This window comes from Syngnathoides biaculeatus, chromosome 11 (genome assembly GCF_019802595.1).
Source record: "Syngnathoides biaculeatus isolate LvHL_M chromosome 11, ASM1980259v1, whole genome shotgun sequence".
In the NCBI taxonomy this organism is placed as follows: domain Eukaryota; kingdom Metazoa; phylum Chordata; class Actinopteri; order Syngnathiformes; family Syngnathidae; genus Syngnathoides; species Syngnathoides biaculeatus.
Genome location: NC_084650.1, coordinates 20,411,250 through 20,436,699, shown reverse-complemented (window position 1 = coordinate 20,436,699; position 25,450 = coordinate 20,411,250). Strand labels below are relative to the sequence as shown.

The window sequence follows — 25,450 nt, the reverse complement described above, 5'->3', positions numbered from 1 at the left end:
TGACAGGTTTTTTATTTTAAACAAAATGTTGATTTTTTTTTTTCTCTGTAATTTCCACCCATGAATTCATAGTTCTGCTGGGTAAGAATGAAAAGTAGGAAAACAGCAACAAAAACCATCCGCACCGTGATGGATGCATACAGACTGCATCTTCACGCTGTATCGTTTGCAACATTTTCTACCCTGTAATGAACAATCCCGCTTAGGTGCTTGACTCTATCAAATGAGACGAGAAGGGAATGCGACGAATTACATAAGAGTGTCCAGAAAAGGCTCCTCTGACAGTGACAGTACTTGTGTTTAACCCAGTTTTTGTATCAACTTTGTTCAGACTTGGCTAAGACCACACCCATTTTTTCCTGATCGGTTTTCCCCACTTGTGCTCGGGAGCAGAGTGGTAGGCCGTGGTCCTTGCTAGAGTTGTAGCTCAGCTTGAGAAATTCGAAGGAAGCGATTTTCGGCCACTCTGCAGAAAGAACCTCAGGAATGATGATTTTATATTCATATTTCACGTTTACTGAGGCACCAGAGAGACAATATTACATCCCTAATACTAGAAAACGTTGCTTTGATGAAACAATATTTTTCTGCAAGGTCTTGAGACCATACACTCAAGCACAAACAGGTTAATGTAGACAAGTATGATAAGCAAGTAAAATGTAATATAAGTAGTACAGAGCACAGGGCACAAAAGTTAGCCATATTGGTCCACTTTGACAATGATAATCAGATATATGATTTTAAAATCCCAATTCACAATAAATCATTAGATTAGTGGATAGTGTTGGTATCACAAAGATGTGTTAAACAGTTCAACTTGATTCATCAAATTTTTTGGGGCCACGTCTGGCAGAGTGATATGAATGCCAGATGACTACAAAATCGTCATAACAAATTTGCAATGGCTAAACAAGTTGCTGCTCTAAAGCTTTCTCAACTTGAAGCCCGAGTTCATTCAATGATTCTTGGGTAAGTATGGATACCTCGGCCTGTGCGTGCACGTGCGTGGGTGTGTATTTTCTTTATGTAGGTGTGTGTGTCTGTGTGTTGTGGGGTGGGGGTGGGGGGTTGGGGCTTTTGCACTCATATCCTGAGAATGTATCCCAGCGTGAGAAAATCAATGAGACTAGAGTAACATGGGCCAGTCTATCACCATCTTCTCTCTCTCTCTCTCTCTCTCTCTCTCTTTGTGTGTGTGTCCCACACACACACACACATTCACATTCACACATTTCTCATACATAGACGGTAGTCACATTTTTTTACACACTACACCCATTTCCCTTTACTGTCTCTGAGCACAGAATATTGATGTGCTCCATAAGAGCCCTCCGTCACACTCCAGCGGTCTACACTTCATTTCCAACCACAAGTGAGAGTGAAAAGAAGAATTTGGCATTGACTCTCATTTTAGCTATAAATGCTACCATGGCATTGGCTAAAGTGCCATTCCTCAAGCTCCACAATGTTCGCATGATAACAAGGCACTATGCTTCCAGCGGATGTCATATTGCATCATTTTATATAATAAATGTATCTAGTGCTTCCCTGTGAGTTGATTGGTATTCTCAAACAACAGGTATTTCATTAAGGTAGAAATGTTATTTTCAGAACATGTGGGGTAATACTTTTTGCAGCACTTGCGGTATTTCTCTCTGTGAGTCAGCATGTTAGATAAAGCAATATTAACACATTCGGTTTAAGACTTATTCAACCCAACTGAGCTTGATTATCATGGCGTCAATAGCAGTTTCTGGTATACTAATTACAGAGAATTTGTAAAGCACTATAAAGGGCTCCTGATTGGGGGAAATGTAGGAGAGATCATGCACAGACATTAAAAACACAGTTTGTATATACACGTGACACGCCATGTCACTTACAATGTACTGCTGCAAAAAAAAATAAAAATAAAAATGAAGCATTCGAATAGCCATTTCTTGTCCATATTGTTTTCAATGAGTATCACATTACATGTAAGTAAATTTGCGCTACACAGTAAAAACAAACTTATCCATTGTCAAAGTTCTGTTGGAGGTGAAACAAAGGAATTGTACTTTTAAATTGATACAATTCATTTCATCACAATAAGGCGATGTTTCACTCCAATATGTGATGTCAAAGGTTTATTTCATCATTAAGAACAGTATTGGAACCATGAATATCAATATTACATCTGTGAACTTTCAAGCGGCTTTCGAAATCGTGCGACTTAACTGAACATGAACATTGTGCCAAACTCGTTTAATTTATCTCTCAAAATAAATAACCATGAATAACAGACGCTGCAGTTTTGCAAAGACAACCACAAAATACAGTACAAAGGCCTATTTTGAATATGAAAACAAGTTTACATTGGCCAAAGTTGCTGATTTGTTAAGCAAACTATTTCAATGTAAGTAATAATTCAGATTCATCACTTTATATATATATATATATATATATATATATATATATATATATATATAGTAAGTAAGTAAGTTTCTTTCGGCTTGTCCCTTTCGGGGTCGCCACAGCGTGTCATCTCAGATGAACGCGTATATATGTTTGGCACAATTTTTACGCCGGATGCCCTTCCTGACGCAACCCTTCTCAGGGAGTGGAGGCCCCAGTGGGATACGAACCCACAACCCCTGGTTTACCAAACCAGTGCTCTAACCACTGAGCTACAGGGCCTCATATATATATATATATATATATATATACATATATATATATATATATATATACATAGATATATATATATATACATACATATATATATATATATATATACTATATATATACATATACATATATATATACATATATATATACATATATATATATATATACATATATATATATATATACATATATATATATATATACATATTTTTCATCGTTCAAGCAAATTGGTACCCATCAATCATTCATGTCTTCTGACCACCTCCCTTCTCTTGCTGCTCTCTTTCTAGTGTCATGCATTTATCCTTTTGGTTCCCTGCAGGCTCCGCACACCAGCCCTTGTGGTGTAATCTGGGAGATTTTGTGGTTTCTGGGTGTGAAAGGTGATGGGTACAGCAGGATGAGCGTGATAATCTCAGGCACTGGATTATAGCCCAATCTCTAATCTCTCTGGCCATCCTCCATGTAGGGAGTACCTCAGAGGGTACTAAATTAATCTCAACCCCGCTTCTTGGCTTTGTCCATTTTTATGCCCTAGTTTTCATCAGGCACCTAAATCAATAGATGTTGAAATCATAGATTGTGATGCAACATTTAGAAGTAAATTCCGTGACCCCCGAGTGCTCTATTGTCTAGGATTTAACTCCTGATCTGAGCGTTAATCCTCCGAATGTGAGGATTCATCAAGAACAGTTGTTTTAGGAATGTCCCAGGTTGCCTGAAATGCAGCGTGTTGCAGTTTAGCTTCAACCTTTTCTATCTAAGTGCCGAACACGAGCGCTGACAAACTACGCAATATCTGTCAGCCGACCATGAAGGTTGTTGTGTCCTGCCTGACATCATGACCTGCAACACTCACAATTAATGTAGCGTATCATGGGGTTAAATTGGTGTTAGTAATTCCTCTGGCTAGTTGAGACGTGAGTGGCGAGAGTCAATTCCAGTCACGTAGCGGCTAAGAGGGAACATGATTAACTAATTATCATGCCTTTCCGTTCAATGATTAATCAGTTCAAAACTGATTTCTTGAGTGAGGTCTCTTATTGGAACACGCCTCACACATGGCCTACTGTGGATAAAGCCGAGGTTCAAATAAAAATGCTCATTTTTTAAAGACACAAAGAAGAACACTACATTTGTTAAAACAAGCACATATGTATACTTTCTTTTATATGTACTAACAAAAAAAACAGCATGCAAAAATGAAAAAACATTAATAATACTTAATACTATTTAGATTTATGCATGGAATGGAGTTCAAAGAAGAACATTTTAAATCCCACACCCATTTCACATTTATATAAAAACAATAATAGAGCTAACAAAATATTTAGGACTTATGCTGCTGGAACATAAATATATTGTTTTATTAACTACTTTTCCACAGATGACTATGTAACATAGTTTACAAATCAAGAAATGAAACTGAAAAAAGTTACGTCATGGTGGCATTACCACAAGCAACGACTGTTACATTGTAATAACGTTTCCATGGCAGAAATGGTGAAGAAAGTGGGCTATACCAATAATGACAATGATGGCGAGTGGAAAAAAAGCAAAAACAATACTACTGATCCATTTTGTTTTACATTCGCTGCAGGGCTACACATCCACAAGGACAGTCAGATGCTGATTGCATGATATATCTGTCACCACGGCGGGCTTTTATACTCACCTCTGTCGCTGGCATGCGTGTTCTCAGGGTTAAGTGTGTCCAGCAGGTGGATAGAGCTGGTAGGTCTACTTTTGCGATCCTCCTGTTGATGGTCTGCTGAGCTTACACCATTCTCATACAGCTGGCTCTCGCCGTGCCGCAGATGCCAGGTCAGACCTAACAGGTGGACCACTGCACACAAACACACACACACGCATGTGCACACAAACACACGGACACGGACATACGCACACACAATGAGTGCCAAAGGAAGAGAAATGATGTGAAATGATTAGAATTCAGTATGTGTATATGGGCATGTTTGACTCTTCTTTAATGCCCATATCTGGGAAATCATTCGTTTTATCCGCTTATTAGTGTCCATCAAGGAAGCTCACAATTAGCAGATGCTCAAAGAACACGGAAAATGCATGCACACAAACACGCATGCACGCGCTCTGCGCGCAAACACATGCACACACCAACATACGTTAGATTGAAGCAGAGGTGGGCAATTATGGGAAATCTTCAGAACTTGAGCCCAAGGCTGATATTAAAGTGCTAACACAGTCTTTTGTGCATGACTAATGATGCTCTGAGAGCGGGAGCTGATTCACAATCCATATGGGCCTTTTTAACAACAAAGGGTATGGGAGGGTACTGGATTTTCCCCTTCTGCTCATCTAACTATTGACTGGGAAAACAATCCAACACTGTTAAATAGAAACAACCAACACCTGACTATTAAGAAAATTAATTGTCTTGCAACACTGTCAATGAAAGTTTTCAGAAAATAAATACGCTTCTCTAATGAACCTTAATGCTCCATGTAAGGAAAGCTGCAGTCCTACATTGCTTTCATTTTTACTTGAAAAGCATCTTTAAAGGTAGCTTCGCTTCACCCAGGCAAAGAAGTAAAAGTGAAAGCAAATGAAATAAATCACTGCCAAGTTTTCTTCTGTGACACCTTTGGAACATCAAACAAAGGCAAAGAGTCGAACCACAAAGTAACGATGCAACGGTGGCAGTCGGAGGCTGTCTGCGAACATTGCAGATCAAGGTAAAGAACTTCTGAGGACTTCAAACATTATCACTGCCTATCTTCCTTCTTTTTATCGGTGCCACGGACAGAAAGCACGAGACACAAGTGTGCTAACCCTCACGCAAAACGGCCGCTCGGACAAACCAGAATACACATGATGACCAACGTGTGTAAATTGACGAGCTCATCCCAAAACATGAACATATTTGCTGTTTCGTGTGTGCATCGTTGGACTCCCACACCGACCAAATTGTCAACTGTTAGGAGTAGATAATTAACATGTGAAATGAACTATGAGTCTATTTGGTGCAATGTTGTACCCTGTCAGGATCAGGATATGACGCACAGCCTGGGTCTCAACATCTTGCCAGCTCGAGCCAACATTGGTTTCGCTCTAGACTTTTGCACAATATGAGTCCTTCAACAAAAAAGAAAAAGAAGATTACCAGGGCCATGAGGGAGAAATCATGCAGCATTTAGTCCACACTAATCGAACTGTCAGCCTGTGACAAGACCAGACATGAACAAGCACAGATTTCTTACATCAGTATAGCTACGAGCCATTCAGAAGAAATGTGCTATTTTTTTTTCCTCCCAACTTAAATTTGTGTTGTGTTTTGTCGTTAACAAAGGGGGAGTCGTGCCAGTAATGCTTTCCAACACCTTACTTCAAATTGTCTAGTAATTTAAGTGATTAGAGCTGTACTACATTACTAGAATCAGAAATGCAATCAGATTACAGTTACTCTGTCATCCTGCATGAACCCTGTCTACAATGACTCATTTTAAGACTACCGCTTTGCCTCCATTGAAATTCCAGAGCAGTTTTATAACTTTTACCAAACCAAGGAAAATATAAGACACACTCCCAAACAATATTGTCAAAAAAAGTGGACAGGTGCCGCCATGTGTTCTCTCCAAGTGGGGGATATTTCAGCTTGTTGCAATAGCCCCCCCAAAGAACCAAAAAAAAAAAAAAAACAGTTACTTTATAAACTCTGAGGCTCATCAAACGTATTTGTATGCATACACTTCCACTGCCGCTGCAGTTTAGCCTTATCATACCAAACACATCTTTGTATTGTGTAAATCTATTTGCTTTGGTCACCAAAAGTGACACAAGGATTATTTAAAAAAAAAAAAACAATCTAAAAGATTTTAAAATACCAACCAATTCCAACAGTGGAAAATTATGGCAGCACGGGGCATATTTAAACTTGACTGGGCCTTCTATCCAAGATTTGAATCAGATTGAGCATCTCTACTCATTCAGTTCGTATTGCATTTGAAACAATGTGTTATCACAATTTATGGTATTTTTTTTTTACAAAACTATATCATACAAACAAAGTATAACAACTGCTATTCATATATTAAACATAATGTGCAACACCGATTGTCTTTGTGTATTATTTTGCAAGGGGCAGGCGCCGCCTTTCAGTTTCACAAATGAACGTTCGCAGAGGGACGACACGGCCATCGCCAGTCAACATTTCCACCTATATTTCATTTTCTCTGTATTATCCCTGAGTGCACCCACATTTTTATTCGTCCTATGCCACTCCACTGACGACTCTGTGACAACAGTCCTTAGCAACTCTCCTGGCCATTCCTCTTCACCTCACGGTGGTTCAAAAGCCCCTTTTGGAATACTTGCCCTTCCTGCTCATCAGCCGCTGTTTTTTTTTTTTTTTTTTCCGTCTTGCTCACTCTTTGTTTTATAGTTGTTGACCTTTAGCTTACAACACTTACCATCTAGAGCTACAGAGCTGTGATGAGGGGACATGATGAGGAGAGGATTGTTATGTGGAGTGTGTGTGCAGACTGCACACTTCTAAGCAATTCTAAGCACAAGTGTTAGATTCCCTCACAGGAAAATGACAGACGCTTTCTCTGCTGTAAAATTTCAATTAATATGTATTTTTGTATTTCTGTAATTTAAACAAAAAATTAAAATGTAAACGTATCACTGAGAAGTGCCCCAATCATTGTGAGTCATACCTTTTTTTTTTGACTAAAAGGAAAAAAGTTTAATGATCTCAGCACACATTTCATGATCTGTTCCCCACAAATATTTTTAACCGAGATAAACGCCAATATTTTTGTATTAATTAATTAAACTTGAAGTTAATGAGGCCATGATAAATAGTCAATCTTGATTTAATTTGGGGAGAAATGGTAAAATCCTTCCACAACCTTGAAACATTTGCAACAACAGATAAACACCTCGTACCAACAAGGCCATCACCTCAAGTCAACGCATAAATAAAATCGAAGTAGCTTATTTTCTTAGCTTTGCTTTTGTGCTCAATTTTAATTCAGTAATGTTTCTTATTTTACAGTGACAATAATTTGAACAGTTGTCATGGAGATCTGTTGCTGGTATGGGATTTATTGTATTATAGCTTTAATCTCAGGAAAACAAGCGTTAACCTTAAATTCAAGGAAGATGAGGAGCAACAGACGTTTGACATATACATACATTGAAATAAATCAATTATACATTGTACACAGCCGGATTAACTTGCTAAATCAGTTGTGGACCCCTACTGAGACCTCCTCTCACCAATATTCTTCACCCGTTTTACTAAAATGACAGCATGCAGAATGCAGATTTAAAAAAAAAAATGATGACATCCGAATAACCTCTATTTTCCATTTTGACAAATAAATGATAAGATTCCAATTTGTTTTGTGATTAAATGTGACTGTAATGATTAAAACATTTCATGGACTCATTATTCAAAATTATTCAAATCAATGTTCCTTTAGATTCTTACATCAAAGTACAGTATGTTATGGTGTTCTGTTACCCAGTACAATGTTTTGGCTTGGCCACAAATCTGAATCCCACCACTGATTATCGTTGTTCCCTGCAGAAATATTTGCTGGGGCTCATGACTGCTGGAGTACTTAATGCCATCTGCTCTACCCAACTTAACAGAATAAATTCACCAATAGATAAATACTACATAAAATAACTCAGAAGCAAAATTAAAATGAAAAGTGAAAAAAAAAACCTGAAGGTGACTTGACTAAATAAAAAATGTTACCAAATGGTTGTTGTTTTTTCCTCCCTCTCAGACAGAATATGTCGTGTGCCAGTGGTTCAGGTATAGAGTATTGTTAAAACTGGTTATTCCCATTTGAGTGTTGGGAAAGGCCAAATATACAGCAGCCCTACATACACATGCTGGAAAAATTAAAAAATAGAAAAACAGCATCCTTTTTTGCACTTTATGCACATGGATTTAAGAAAATGCTACACGCATACACACACACCACACACACACACACAAACACACACACACGCACACGACACAGCACGCACAACCAGTGTGTGCTCTGCATGAACCTTCGCTTGTACTATTTTTTTCTCCGTGGCTCCCTATCCATCTTTCCGTGAGTGTCCATCTTCTCAGTATTCTTACCAAAAGGTGCCTAACGGCTGGAGAAATACTCAGAGAAAGTCCAGTCATTATTTCGTAAAGAGGCAGCAGCGCAGTGGAGCCGGTGAGCTGAGAGCTGCAGCGCGGCAAGCCAACAGGCCCGAGTCCTCCTGCACATGAATCATTGATCAGTGTGACAGTGAGATGACTGCCACAGGTAATGCGCCGGCAGTGCACTGAGGGGGTTCTGTGCTGTCACTTACCCCCTGAGATTGACTTGAAGGATATGGTTGAAGTGAGACTACAATACAAAGAGAAAGCGGTGCTCCTAATATATCCTGTTGGCAGTACAGTATGGAACCAATTCTTTCGTCAAACTAACAACTGCTCCTGTATTTCTAAGTCATTTGGACCTTTGTGACATTTATTATAGTTAGTTAGTTAGTTAGTTATTAGTTAGTTGGAATAGTACAGGACATGCAAGAAGGCAGCACATCAGCGGTGAGATGTGCTGTAGGTGTGTTAGAAGAATTTAAGGTGGAGGTGGGACTGCATCAGGGTTCCACGCTGAGCCCCTTCCTGTTTGTGGTAATAATGGATAGGCTGACAGACGAGGTTGGACTGGAATTCCCTTGGACCATGATGTCCGCAGACGATATTGTGATCTGCAGTGAAAGGAGGGAGCGGGCGGAGGAACAATTAGAAAGATGGAGGCACGCACTGGAAAGGAGAGGAATGAAGATTAGCCGAAGTAAAACAGAATATATGTGTGTGAGTGAGAGAGGCGGAGGAGGAAGAGTGAAGCTCCAGGGAGAAAAGATAGTGAGAGTGGATGACTTCAAATACTTGGGGTCAACAATACAGAGCAATGGCGAGTGTGGCAAGGAAGTGAAGAAACGGGTCCAAGTGGGATGAAAGGTGTCTGGTGTTCTATGTGACAGAAGATTCTCCGCTAGGATGAAGGGCAAAGTTTACAAAACAGTAGTGAGGCCGGCAATGATGTACAGATTAGAGATGGTGGCTCTGAAGAAACAACAGGAAGCAGAACTGGAGGTAGCAGAAATGAAGATGTTGAGGTTCTTGCTTGGTGCGAACAGGTTGGATAGGATTAGAAATGAGCTCATTTGAGGGACAGCCAAAGTTGGATGCTTTGGAGACAAGGTTAGAGAGAGCGAACTTTGATGGTTTGGACATGTTCAGAGCCGAGAGAGTGAGTATATTGGTAGAAGGGTGCTGAGGATGGAGCTGCCAGGCAAAAGAGCGAGAGGAAGACCAAAGAAAAGGTTGATGGATGTGGTGAGGGAAGATATGAGGGCAGTTGGGGTTAGAGAGGAAGATGCACAAGATAGGCTAAGATGGAAAAGGATGACACGCTGTGGCGACCCCTAACGGGACAAGCCGAAAGGAAAAGTTAGTTAGTAGGTTAGTTAGTGAATTCGGCATTAACCAATTTCTTTTAAATATTTACAGAGGCAGAAGCAAAGGCCAAAGAAGACCCGATTAAATGTTAATGCTGATATAGATGAAGGGAAGGTTTCAACATGACGTAGAGTAGTTTGCCTCACGTAGCAAATGTTGCCAAGGTAAAAAGCTACCTCAGTGAGAGAGTCAGCCCCGACTTCATAAGAATGTTACATAATACACTGTACAGGAGTGGAGTGGAACAGTGTCAGTCAGATGGACATGTTTCAGACCCCTAATGAATTCAGCCGTCTATTTTCTGAGCCACTCATCCTCACGAGGGCTGTGGGACTGTTGGACTCAATCTCGGCCATCTGCGGGCAGGAGGCGGGGTACATCTTGGACTGTTTTCCAGCCAATCGCAAGGCACAGAGAAACAAACAACCATTCACACCTACGGGCAATTTAGAGTCTTCAATTAACCTACCTTCTATTTTTTTTAGGATGTGGGAGTGAATGCATATAATAACAAAAAACATCATTATACTAATGTTGTTTTTTCTTTGTGCTTCTATAATTAGGTATTGTTGTAGTTATGAACACCCATTAAAGTTAGCAAATTCAGCTCCTTGTAGCGTTCAAGTACACTGAGACATTCTCCAGTTCTTTTTTTTTCCCCATACACATCATAGTCAATACAAGTATATTCTGCTGTTTAATGTCTAGTACGTGTGTCTCTAAGATAGAAATAATTTTACACTCAATAATGCTAATTACATTTCACACTTGTGGTGCTAAAAAGAGAAAGAAACAATTTGTCGTCAGAGTTGGTCAAGGTAAACAGACTAGTCACTGACCTACATGTCATTGTCACAGCTGCCGCTCACTCTATCTTTACCTCCCAATTAGTGTCTGAATAATCTGAAAGATGAGTTATGTTACAGACGTGCAAGATTAAGTAAAGCCGGGACAGGTGCCACGTTACAATCCCCTCTGGCGATCATCAACGACCACGACAAAAAAGACAACCAGTGACACACTGCATACATTATATAGCCAACTGTATTACCAAAAATAAATGGCAATAGCAGTTGATGTAATGTTGGCTTTTCTTCCTTCGGCATTTAGAGTTGCATTTACAATTTTGGAAAGTTTCTCGGGATTATTGTTCATTGAGAAATAGATTTGCGAGATCAGAAATCATTGATTTTGGGGACTGCTTGGATGACAACCTTCATTTTAGTTCATACCAAATGTATTTAACGGATTATGGTCAGGGTTCTGTGGAAGATATTCACCACTCATCGCAAACCATTTTCAATTATGGATCAACGCAAAAGGGCCTTCCACAAATCTTTCAAAATCAAAATAAGTGAAATGTGTACATTTTTTGATAAGATATGAAAGAAAAATCATGAATAAACCAATGTGCATGTGTGTGTGAACATACAGTATGTATGCTTGTCAGGTGAACTTTGGAATCATTGAATTTTATTGCAATGTCTCTGCCCTTCTGGAGACATTTTGACAAAGGACTCGCTTTCCATTCAAAGTCTTCTGACCGCAGCCTGTCTAGACTTTTAAAAGCAATTTTATCGCCGGCTCCTGTAGCAGTTAGAACTGCTTTAGCAAAGGCCAGTGGGCTTCTTAGAGCTGCATCAGATGACCAAAATAGAAGAGTGAAAACAAAGAGAAACTGGACCAATCAATACGAACCCCAATGAGCCATGAAACAGCTGGCTGAAAGAAGGTAGCACACACACACACGTAAACCACACAAAGCCATACATGCAGCCACAAACACATCATGTCATCGTCATCATCTCAAACATTCAATAGGCAATGGGCACCAAAATACAATTGGACTCACAAAGCTCAAAAACACAAGTTCCTTGTTGCTGTTTTTTTTTTCAAACCATATTCAAAGCTGCAGCACATGTATTCATGCATGATTCATCCAGGCCCTGGTGGGCTGACTTGTGATGTTGACGAGTCTTTGTGTGAGTGTATGGGGGAGAGCTCTCGTAAGCTCCTGCGTAAGTGCGCTCTTTGTATACAGCATGTGTTTTACTGCTTTTCCTGGCATTCAATAAACCGCAGAAAAGTATGTCTGCGACCATGACTCTCCTTTCCCACATGTGAGGCCATGACATAAAGTAAGCATACCATGAAAACCAACATGAAAGATTACTTGGGGGAAAAAAAAGTATAGGCCCATAACCGATGAACAATGCAGATTAAAACAGAAGAATATATTGTACATAATCACAACCCCACTGTGACACTTCACTCAACTGCAGTTATTACTGTACAGTATAATGTTGCCACAATCTAATGAACGTGCTCACTAGATTAATTGCTTTGAGGTTTTGAGCCGTCCTGGTGTGAGTGTTATATCCATGCCTTCAAACTCACAGTGCACTTCATCTGGATCTCTACAAAAAAAAAACAATATGTCCCTTGAGTGTGAAGAAATGTATTGTACGCATGCAGAGGATGTATTCGTATTAGATAGCCAGTTATAGAAAGCAAATGGTTTCCTTCTTCCTCCCCAAAACTTGAATGTGCATTATTTGAGCCACAATCCACACAATGTTGCACGAGTGTGACCGCTGGTCTTCTACGTTGTGTCGGATTTCAAGGAAGAGGTGACGCAGGGACCTTTTTGGAGACGATCTCCTTTTACTCTAACGGAATAACGGAAAATCCTCCGTATAAATTTAGACTGTCCACTCGAGCTGCTCTCCCAGAGGAAGATTATACAAAAGGGCAGCCCGGACTACACGGTAAAATACCTAACAAATTTCACAAAACATACCCGACGGAATAACAGAAAAAACCTCTGCATAAATATACACTGTCCGCTCGAGATCCTACAGAAAGAAAATACAGATCGGCAATCCGGAAGTCAGTCGTGCTTGTCACAGCGTCATGCATGTGATCCTCAACTGTCAGAAAACTTTCCTTTTTATACCTCACTCGACTGACAAATACCCACTATGTGACAGGAAAAGACGTGACAAGAACATTGAGAATAAAAGATGCATAACAAATAGAACCGTGAGGATGGTTCAGGATTAACATTTGACAAAAGACTGTACAACAGGGCAAAAGCATTTATAGTGGGAACCACAAAAGAAGAAGCATATTACATAGGAGGAGCATCAAGCTAAGTTTACACAGGATCGGGAGTCATTTTCTCGTCAGGCGCTAATAGATTTTGCATAATTATACAGACACCTAATTCAATACATAGACTGACCCGGTTACATGCGCACCAATTGGTTATTTCCTAACACTGGAGCTATCGACCAAATACTGTACAGGAGGAGATATCAGACAAAGCCACGCCACTGTTTATTACCTCTTGAGCTGTCACATGTGTCAGATAAGCTAGCTATGAGTGTTACATCTGGGCTATCTAGAGTGATTTATGATCCTCGCAAAATAAGATGCATCACCAATTTGTAATCATTATTTGCACCTGCTAAAATTCCATTTTATTTTTCACTCTCTCCAACCCATTGTCCTCTATTAGTCTGCATCGATTCTTTATTTAGCTGTGTAAAATGACCTTGAGGAGGAAGCATTTGCAACCCACGACCTACCTATTTTAAGACTTAAGTTTGTTTCGGAGGAAATATCTTCCAGGTCAAATGTGTAATGAGGGAATTAGTGTAGATGTTAATGGGCCTTATGCTGGCATGTGCCTCAGGACACGGCTGCAACTTATTAATGTATTAACCCAGTGGTTAATAACAAAGAGTACTTACCATAATTCAAGATAAGAAAGAAGAAGCTTGGGGATTTGGGAAAGTCTAGGCCTACTTACACTATATTATACTTTCTCGATTTACAAGAGGTCCAACTTACATGTTTATATTTTACAACACAGTGCTTTTTTTTTAATACGAACATGAAAACAAAAAACATTTTGTGTGTGTGTGTTTGGGGGGGTGGGGGTCAAATTGCCCATAGGTGTGATTGTGAGTGTCAATGTTGTGTGTCTATGTGCCCTGCGATTGGCTGGCAACTAGTTCAGGGTGTACCCCGCCTCCTGCCCATTGACAGCTGGGACAGGCTCCAACACTCCTGCGCCTCTCGTGAGGATAAGCGGCAAAGAAAATGGATGGATAGATGGATGAAAACAAGAAGCATTTTTTGTTTGGTGAGGGATGGGGTCTGAATTGCCGCTCGGTGTGATTGTGAGTGCGAATGTTGTCTGTCTCTATGTGCCCTGCGATTGCCTGGCAACCAGTTCATGGCGTACCCTGCTTCGTGCCCAATAATAGCTGGGATGGGCGCCAGCACTATCGGAACCCTCGTGAGGATAAGGAGCTCAGAAAGTAGATGCATTTCTTTCATTTTAATGAGGTCACAAAAAAGTCATGGTATGGTCCTCAAGTTAACTAACTGTATCACAGCAAAGTTAACCAAGTAGACCAAGTAAAGATACATACATTCTTGGCAAGTAAACTCAATAAAAGGTGATATTTATGACTGCACACACAAACACACACAGACACCTTATAAAATTGGACAATGGACTTAGTTTGACCTCTGGGAATAATGTTTATGTTTGGAAGCACCACTGACATTTTACACTGCCATTAAACAGCAAACATATATTTATCTAAATTTGTGTTTTAATAATTACCTTAAATGAACTGGTGGGTGATTTATCTTTTCAATCTAACTAACTGGTGCCCTTTGTCACTATGTCCCACTCTACACAAAAATCAACCCAACACAATAGATTGTGACCATTATATTTGGTGGTGACTGTACCTGGAATGCATTACAAGATTATTTGATCACAGTGAGGAATTGCTGAACTAATTCACAGACGATTTTCTTTTATACAACGTCACATCCCAACCCCTGGTAAAATTTGATTCCGTATAATATAGAACAGCAAATTGTTTGATTGTGAAATTAGTTTTGTGGAATGAAGTGAGGCGCGGCATCCCCTGATTGGCTTTTCTGACACAAAAGGGCATCAAGGTTTTACAGAGGCACAACTCAAATGGGGCTTAAACAATAAAATGAGTGAGTGGTGGCGGTGTCATCACATCTATCCTTCAAGATTATAGATTCAATCTGAACCTGTCCTCTAGCTCTCCTCAAATGCCCCATCATAACGCCCGCTCCTCGTATCTGATGGTCGTGCTGTGCTTAATAACAAGTTCACTCCGCAGGATGGAGGTGTACTGGGAAATGAAGAAATTAACAAAGCAATTCACAGTCTCTGCAGCACTGTGGGGGTCTGCGAGGAGAGACAGAGGGTACTAAAGACAGAGGGGAACACTGTGTCACCTACTGAAAACATGGGGCGTCTGCCACAATAACTTCAAAACAGTAATATCTGCATTCACATGTTGTCCCCATTCACTCTCAAATTGGACACCTTAATCAGAAATATACTGGAATATTATTGCTTCGTTAATGGCTGGTTTATTCTTTCTCCAAACTAATTAAGTCATACATTATAACATCACACACATTGCTTCAATGACTCATGTAATTTTAATTTTGCTCAATTGTGTCCAGCCTACTTTTTTCATTCTAAGGATTTACAGCTTGGCACAGACAATGAGTGATTAGATGATCCACCCCACAGTTCTGAGGTTGGTGTTCTGAGTACGGGCTCCACGCTTCCTAAGTGGAGTTTGCATATTCTACTCTACTCACGCTTGTTTGGGTTTTCTACAGGTGCTCAACTTCCTCCTATGTTCCAAAAACCTGTTTATTAGTTTAATCGAAGACTAAATTGTCCTTAAACCTCAAGTGTCGTCAAACGGATGATTTCTGGTATATTATTAATGAAAAACTCACAGCCAATATGGTCCCATGTGTTTTTTCACCACAAAACATGATTTTAACGTATACAGCTTTTTGTAACTCCCGCCATGAAAATCCTCTCGAGGGATTTGTTTTAGAGAAGAAGCAGGACGTGACGTACAGGACAGAGGGGCCCCCTTGTGGACTCGTTTATTTCCATTAGTTTTACCTCCGGGAAGGTAGCGCCTTGTTCCTTCGTCTAAGCCAAAATGCCGGCTCATTGCATTGCTGGACATTGCTTGAACACTTGGGAGAATGGAATTACCCTTCATAAGTTTGAAAGAGACCCTGTTCGTTGTGAAAAACGGATTGCACGGTTGCAGAGGACGAGAGCTTTGTGGGTTCCAAATAACAGGTAGGTGTGTATACAGCTCCAAAAAAAAAAAAAAAAATAGTTTGGGGCGGACCACGTAATCGGTCTCTCTCATAACGTAGCAAAAGATCCGCGTATGAAATGTGTTGATGTGCGCATACAGCTACTAAAAAAAAATAATAGTGTGGGGCGGACCACGTAATCGGTCTCTCTCATAACGTAACAAAAGATCTGCGTATGAAATGAGTCGATGTGCGCGTCGCCCAGCCAACAATGTCTCGATAGTGTTCATCGAGTACTGTGGTGACTTGGAACATAACCCTAAAAGCTGCATAGCTCAGCAACACCTCCTCCTTATATGCCACCACGGGCACCGAAACTCAGCCACACCGGCTGAGGCGCCGCGTTCGGCGGTCACAGCTTCTGCGAAGGCTGCGCGTCGGGCTTTGCGACAGGGGCGGCTCTGAAGAACCCAGCCGAGAATGCGTTACTCAGTCGCGTGCTCGCATAAAGCGCTCCGGCTCGACTGTGACTAAAGCAGCACTGCTCGGCTCTGTCATAAGCCACACCGGCTGGCTGCGATGAGCCGCGATGGCTCATCTCTGCCGCAGGAGTGGATCGGACGGGATGTGGTTTGGCAGTGATCGGATATCATCTGAATATGGCTCGAAACAATAGTGTAATATCACCCTGACGGCTTGAAACAATAATGTAATATTGCCCCGGTAACTTCACTCGGTTGTATGGTGTTCTCCTTTTCGAAAAGAACATCGGTGTCAGAAGGGGCGTCGGAAAAATGCGAATATCTCTGTTGTTCGGCTTCCGTAGTAGCAGGCACTGCGCGTTTTTAACGGCGGAAGTGACGATGACGTCACGGACAGATGACGCGATTAATATGGCGAGCACTTGGATGTCGGAGGACATTCAATTGCGCAACTTTGTGCATGGATGACGCGCTCTCCGCTCACTTTTTTTTTTCTGTATAGACATTGAAGTGAATACTGTTATATGGATTTTTCATTACAGTATCTATTTTAGAATGTTTATAGGGATGACACCCGGGCTTTAAACTTGAATGGTTGTTGGCTAAATTATCTGGGATATCCTCAAGCTTACCTTGGGGTAAAGAAAATGGATGCTTTCCAACAGTTCCATGAGGCTGGATTCATGCCACTCGTCCAAACGCCAACTTCCACAGTAAAGCAAGTACAGTATGTAATATTTTTTGACTGTATAATTACTGTATATAATACATTATGCAATATATTTCATGTAGCAGTGACAAAGATATACAGCAATATTTAAGGGAGGGTATCTAAGTTTTTAAAATGTGGCGAGTGTGGGTGACGAGTGAGATGCTGTCACCCCAACTGGTTATACAAGTTTGTATAGAGCGTGGCTGTAAAACTACGTATTTAACGCCTCACTATTTTTCTCACTAAATATATATCCAAAGGTGCTATTGAGCTGAAAATTTTACCAAATGCCGGGAAGAAGTATTTCTGACATTTAAAGAAAGTCTAATAAATAAGATAAGAAATTAAGTTGTATAAAACTAAGAAATGACACAGGGAAAATGCCTTGAACACATGAAGAAAGGGAGGGGTAAAAACACATGGGAAGCCAAGACAACACCTGGAATTGGTCAATAATCAAACAGCAATATATGAAATGCAAAGGAAGTGCAAAGTAATTGTTGCAAAAACATAATGATGGCATTGGTTACAAGTGCATAGCTAAGCTTATGAACGTTCCAGTGAGCACAGTTGGGGCCATAATATGTTGGTGGAAAAAAAAAAAAATCATACCAACATAAATTTGCCTCGATCAGGTGCACCTCGCAAGCTTTCTGATGGAGGAGTACAAAGAATACCAGAAGAGTTGTCTAAGAGCCAAGCACCTCCTGTGGAGAGCTTCTCTGTGCTGTTTCACATTTTTGCACCCAACTTAATTTCTGATCCCATTGGTTATCCATCCATCCACTTTCCAAGCCACTTATCCTCACAGGGGTTATGGGAGTGGTGGAGCCTATCCCACCTAAGTTCGGGGGAAAGGCAGACTACACCCTGAACTGTCCACCAGTCAGTCACAGGGCACAAATACAGACAGCGTCAGTGAGTGGGAACTGAACCCACGCTGCCTGCACCAAAGGCAGGCTGTTGTACCATTGGACCATCATTGACTCATTGTTGAGTAATTGATTGAAATTATGGAATAATTATGTAACGAGCAGACCGAATCATGGTGGCCCCTTTCTCAACCTTTAACAAAGACATTACGACGCGACCACTTTGATCTTGTATTTTCAAAATCTTTACTTATGTCCTATCTTTCTAAATGTAGTTGCCATGGTAATGGCAACATGGAGATCAATCATTGCCAAGCAGGAATGGAGCATGACACCAATTAAAAGGTTATGTTGTCTGCTAGTCATCACTCACAGTCCTCACTAATGCACTAATTACCAGGTCTGGGACATTAATGGGATAGCATGGTTCAACCAGGGGATTAATCTGCATGGCTTTGCCTGTGTGTGATTAATGTGAACCCCCCCCAACCACCCCTGACATCCTGAGTATGACTTTTGAGCAACACCACTTGAAGGGATTGAATGGGTGGAGAGCCGGGATATATGCAGTTGGAGACCATGGGCTGGGGTCAAAGCTGCCCTCTATGATACAGTTTTTTGTACAGTTTCATTTACTACTATATACACAAATTATATTCTTTCTGGAGAATGATATCACGTGGCTGCTGAGATGTATTTTGGTATGTTTGGAATTTTTATGGGCTCCTTGTTGAACCGAACCTTCACGCAGGACCTAAGATTCAGGATGAGTCATGGTCATGTGGTTTTCAATGTGTGTGAGAGAGAGAGAGAAGAGAGAGAACTGTGGGAGTTAACATTTTACAACTGAATTCCTGTGTCTATTCATCATGGAATAATTACCAATTTTGTGCGCGTTGGTCCAATGACTCCGATGCAATTTAGAATTTCCCACAGATTCTGAATACATTATTTGCTGTGTTTAAATCCATTTTGCACATGTTATTGCGACAACATTCTGGTTGTGTTTAATTGCCTTTGTGGTAGTTTGCATTGATTATATTTCAATTTTATTTCGTATTCGAATGGCTCCTTTTGGCGATTGGATTTGAAATAAATGTAAAAAATAAAAGAACACAACAACACCAAGAGAACTCATTCCTCTCAACCTAATAAGCGTGAATGTTGTTCCATAATGCCTCATTCTCATCATCGACATCATCATCATTGTGATCATACTTTTAAAAGAATGAATTTGGAAAATATATAAAAAATGTGATGTGTATTTTGGTTTCTGTAAAATTAATTAAAATGTAGAAAAGTCCTATTATTTTTTTTTCCCAAAGGGTACAAATAATCTGATGTTAATCTGAATCTGGATGCAGCTCAAAATAAAATATATCCACTGCTCGAAATCCTTCAAACACATGCTTGTTAGAGATGAAGTAAAAATTGTTGCCAAAGAGAAGAGGAACTCACCAATGACATACGTGAGGAGCAGAGCCAGGGTAAGAGTCAGAAGTGATGCAGATAATGCTGTGCACTTCCAGTTGCAGCAACGATGAGGCTTGTTGAAGGTAAACAGTGGTCTGGTCACACTGCTGCGAGGCAGGGGCCTGGGGGGAGGCGAGTACACTGTCCCAGAGGTCAAGGGGTAACCTTGCCCTGCACCTGACAGCAGAGCTGATGAGCCTGAGCCTTGCTTGAATAGGAAGTGTCTAGAGTAGAGAAACACAATGTGGTATTTGTTTCAAATAATACAACTGTAAATACTCACTGAAGCTCCATTGATACACAAGTACCAGCTAGGTGTTTACACAATGCATAAAGCATTTCTTTAAACGCTTCAATAATAATGAAAATTAAAAAAAACCCTTGTATTTAATTGACCTCTTCTCCTTGGTTTTATCTTTGATACTGATGACGTTGTGACATTAAGCTCTGCATCGATAGCATCTGTCACTGACAGATTTTTATCAGATCTACCTAGGGTGGTAATTAAGATTGCTGCACGAGTGGGCTGAAGATGTACATTATATTACAACGGATTCCCTTGCAGAATGTAAGAAACACACGGAAGTAGGCTCGCACCTACTAAAAACACACATTTCTGTTACTCTATAGCAGGATAGACAATACACGTGTACACTGGGTATAATGTACAAGAAAGGGGTATGGGACATAAATGAACTGGAGTTGTTGATATACTAACCAAAGAACAGTGAAGCTATACAGTTTTGAGGAAGCGTGCCTGGAAGTGTTTACATTCATCCTTGTATTTCATTCTCTGGGCTTTGAATCGATCGCAAATGGACAGTTCTGGCTGTCATGGACATTTTGCTTGTCATCCAATTGGCTTCATCACCAAGGATAGTTAGGGCAGTGTATGTATAGAGATGAGTGGAAATGAAGGGGTTTGGCTTGCAAATACCATGTCTGTTTGTATTTACTGTAATTTAAGCATATGGCACTGTACAAATAAAATGTAACCTGTGAAAGTGTTACTAATCTCACATTGATTTGAATGCTGGTTGTAGTTTGCAGTGTGGTATTCTTCTGCCTCATACGTGTATGTGTCATTTATGGCAACACTTGGTTGGCACTATTACCTCAGCGTTCTAAAGTCTGGGTTCAAATCTTAGCTGCGTCCTTGTGTGGGGTTTTAATGACCTCCTAATGTGGTTCGGTGGGTTTTCTCCAGTTACTGTAGTTTCAGGTGGAGGAACAGTTTAAAGATGGAGGTATGCACTAGAAAGGAGAGGAATGACGATTTGCCCAAGTAAAACAGAATATATGTGCGTGAATGAGAGGGGCGGAGGAGGAAAAGTGAATGTCCAGGGAGAAGAGAGAGCAAACGTGGCTGACTTCAAATACTTGGGGGGAACAATACAGAGCAATGGAGAGTGTGGTAAGGAAGTGAAGAAACAGGTCCAAGCGGCGTGGAACAGTTGGCGGAAGGTGTCTGGTGTTCTATGTGACAAAAGAGTATCCACCAGGATGAAGGGCAAAGTTTATAAAACAGTGGTGAGGCTGGCCATCATGTATGGATTAGAGACGGTGGCTCTGAAGAAACAACAGCAAGCAGAACTGAAGGTGGCAGAAATGAAGATGCTGAGGTTCTCGCTTGGCGTGAAAAGATAGGATAGGATTAGAAATTAGCTCATTGGAGGGACAGCCAAAGTTGGATGTTTTGGAGACAAGGTTAGAGAGAGCAGACTTCAATGGTTTGGACATGTTCAGAGGCGAGAGAGTGAGTATGTTGGTAGAAGGGTGATGAGGATGGAGCTGGAAGGCAAAAGATGGATGTTGTGAGGGAGGACATGAGGACAGTGGGTGTTCGAAAGGAAAATGCATGAGATAGGCTTAGATGACACGCTGTGGCGACCCCTAACAGGACAAGCCTTTTTGAAAAAGAAGAAGAATAGTTTTCCCTCCCACATTGCAAAAACTTGCAGGTTAGGTTGATTGAAGACTGGAAATTGCCCACAAGAGTGAACGTGAGTTTGAATGATTATTTGTCAGCGTGCCCTGCAGTTAGCTGCGGCTGACCAGTCAAATAAAATCAAGCAGTATTTTCTCTGTAAAGCTTTTTGTTTCAACTCTCAACATTCATTAGATGTGCATTAGATGTTTTATGTGTATGTCCATTACAATGGGATCGTTTTGCCAGTCTGAAAGGATGCTGACATAATCCTAAACTTTGCACAGATGTAGCTAGAATAGCTGGCAAAATATTATCTTAACACTGAGACCTTATTCATGAGTTTCTGTTGTTTTGAGATGTAAAGTCGGTGTCCCACAAACTCCCCGCCACCTTTGGGACCAATGTTTGTGTCCTTACAAATGAGACTGTAACATGAAACTGGAAACAACCGCGGTTATTGTGCGGCAAATGTAGGACGGCAGTCGAGTATGTCATAAAAAAAGAAAAGCAAATGTGTCATATTTTCCCAGGTATTGAGTATCCGAGTCACATTTTGACTGCAAATCTGCTCTCAGTTGGATTCTCACTGAGGAGAAGGCTTGAGCGTAACTCCTTAAAAGGGCTCACGTCTAAGGTAGGGGACTTTTTTTTTTTTTTTTTAATAACGGATAAAGGAAAGCTAAGAATTCATAGATGCATGTTCTACATCAACCCTGCTTTGAAGATCTTTAAATCTTTTATCACCCACAGCTTTGACAGCATATATATATATATTATATATATATAAATAAAAATGTGTGTGTGTGTGTGCGCTTTTGATCAAAGACATCTCTTAAATTACAACCAATACTGCATGAAATATAGATCTTAATAGTTTCCATTATGAAATAAATCTGGGACCTCAACCTTGGGATTCCTTTTGTATTCTATATTTAGTGGCATAAGAAATTCAAGATTGGGAGGAATTGGAGGAATATGTGACTAGTAAAATACAGACATCAATTGGTTAGTTGACTATAAACAATCACATTCATCTCTTTTTCTGTACTGCTTATCCTCACAATGGTCGCAGGAGTGCTTGAGCCTATGCCAGCTATCTTCAGGTGAGCGGCGGGGTACACCCTGAACTGGCCGTCAGCCAATCGCAGGGCACATATAAACAAACAACCATTAACACTCACATTCACGGTATAGGCAATCAACCTTACCCTGGAAGTTTTGGGGATATAGGAAGTAAACAGAGCACCCGGAGAAAACCCACACAGTCACAGGGACAACATGCAAACTCCACAGGGCCAAGATCTGGATTTGAACCCCGGTCCTGAGAAATGTGAGGCAGATGTGCTAACCAGTTGCACACCATGTCGCTAAAAATAATTTTTATCTTGATCAGATTTAATCTTTTTTGCTGCAACATCAACAGCAGCTTTGGTATGAAATGGTTTACTACTAATGATATTTTTTTTTATGTTTTAATTATCATTAATTCTACTGTTATGTGACGTTTGTGAGAACAGCAGTTGTTTTTTGGCTTCCCCCATAGTTCATAGCTCATAGTAACGTCAAAGATGGAAACGAAAACGCAAGCCATAGAAAAACAAAGAAGGTAGATTCAGACTCAGACACAAGAAGTTGATGGCGCCATGCTTTGTTTTTACTTGGGTTTGTGCTAGCACTGGTGCTAGGAAACCCGGGTGATGATGTTTTTCACCTACAAAGAAGGCAAGGGCAAAAGTGTGGGAGTATTTCACTTTTTATAGGACAGCTGATGGAAAATTAATCCAAGATAATTACCCTTCACGCAGACAATTCAGGAAAAGGACGGGGACAACAATCATAATTCACCTGAAATTTGTACAGCAATGAATGCTCTCAGCAAATTATATCACTGCTGGCTTGATTTCAGAAAGTAAAAGTTATCTAGGCATGTTTCTGTATTTCTTTCGTAAACATTTATTAGAAATATTTTGAAAGTACTGACAGTCGTGATAATCCAATGTTTCAAGGCTACGAATAGCTCGTAATTAACCTTTTTATAACTTTACTTGTTGCTTACGTACAAATCAAGGTCATGTCACTGCCGTAGGGACTAAACTGTTGTAAATTGAGGAACCCCTCATAACTTTCATGAGAAATTTGCATAGGATTTCATCGCTAGAGTCCATTACCAAAGATTGTTTCATAAGAAGGCCTAGGAGAACAGATCAGGATAAAATGAGGTACAATGAATCTGTTCACTGACTATATTTTTGGGGGAAACTGGGGGGAAGGACGACAAGCCAAAGTGTGAGCTGGGGAAACGTGAATCTAAGGAAATGGATCTTGGCAGACAAATATGAAGTACAGTACAAACAGCTTTTGCATGTTCTTTTACTCAACTCCAATTTGAAAGTAAACTACAGTAAATATGTTGGTGACGGAGATACTAATGCAAAACCTCATTTTATTTTTTGCAAAATTTATGTATTTTCTTTTGTTAAAAAAATATCCTCCTCCATTGGCCGAGGTTATACGGTGTATCAACATTAATACTAGTTGACGGCGTGCAATGCAGACAGTTTTGCCTGACTGTGTTTTCTTCAAGCGATAGAGGGTGTGAGGTCATTGGCCGCTGCTGGGTCTCCGAAGGCTCCTCGGAGGACAGGTCATTAAAGTCAAGCCAGACAGTGGAACCATCGCATTGAAGGACACCAGGCTGCAACATAGGCCACTCTATTCCATCCTTCATATGTTGGCAAATTATGCTATTTTTGCAAGAAATGTAAAATAATCATTTCAGTAAAAATGCAAGGTCACGCTGAAAAGTAGAGGTTTTCAAAGGTTAAAAATATGTGTCTGCCTGAAGGATTTGTGCCATGATGATAGCTGAAAATCTATCACAATTATTCTGAAGTGGCTGAATCAAACTACAAGATAAATTTGGTCCTTCGCGATTGCACGATGTCAGACTACTGCTATAAAATCTTGCCATATATCAGTCAGACGGTAGCAAAACTACACGACATGTTTTCCAATACCACGACAACCCGCCTTTTACCATTACTTGTCAAATCAAACCCTATCAACGAGGTGTGACCAGAAAACGTGTCACCTTTCACCAGAACCAAATACAACTGTTTCCATGGTGACAACATCGCCGCGAAAATGGTGGGGGGAAAAAAAGAACACAAGGAGTGAAAAATGTTATAATGTCCTCGACTGCTTGGGAGAGGACTTGGGCTATCCATTCACATACTTTTAAAAAATACGACTTACAAGCATGCAACAAAATTTAGCTAAGTAAGCTAGTGCTAGCACTCACATTTGCATGTAAACATGTCAGGGTTTTGTTGAATAATGATTTAAAGGTTTGGTAAACATTGGTTGACAAAGGCCATCAAATACTGTATGTGTCATGAGGAAGCCTTGGCCACCACCAAGAGGGGCATGGCCACGCCACTGCTCTGGGTGGTGACACCTGTCACCGCTCACAGCTGTTTCACATTGGGACTGTAATTAGACAGGCATTTAAGATGGAGTTTTTGTCACTGGCATTTGCCAGTTTGTTGCCTTTTGTTAGTGAGTTGCATTCACTGCCTGTGGGACTCTCCGCACCTCTGCGTAAGTTAGGGTAACAGCGATTCTTTGCCTTTTAGTTTGATTCTGTCTTGTTGAGTTTTTAGTTTGCCCCAT

General features: G+C 40.4%; 1 protein-coding gene across 1 annotated transcript in view; it reads right to left on the bottom strand.

The window, feature by feature from the left end:
• tenm1 (teneurin transmembrane protein 1) overlaps positions 1-25,450 on the bottom strand; it is a 138,925-nt gene that overhangs the window by 104,039 nt on the left and 9,436 nt on the right. The window contains exons 4-5 of the mRNA XM_061834623.1: positions 19,834-20,072; positions 4,343-4,513 (exon numbers count right to left, since the gene is read on the bottom strand). Coding sequence (XP_061690607.1) covers positions 4,343-4,513; positions 19,834-20,072 — 410 coding nt within the window. The remainder of the gene's footprint in view (positions 1-4,342; positions 4,514-19,833; positions 20,073-25,450) is intronic.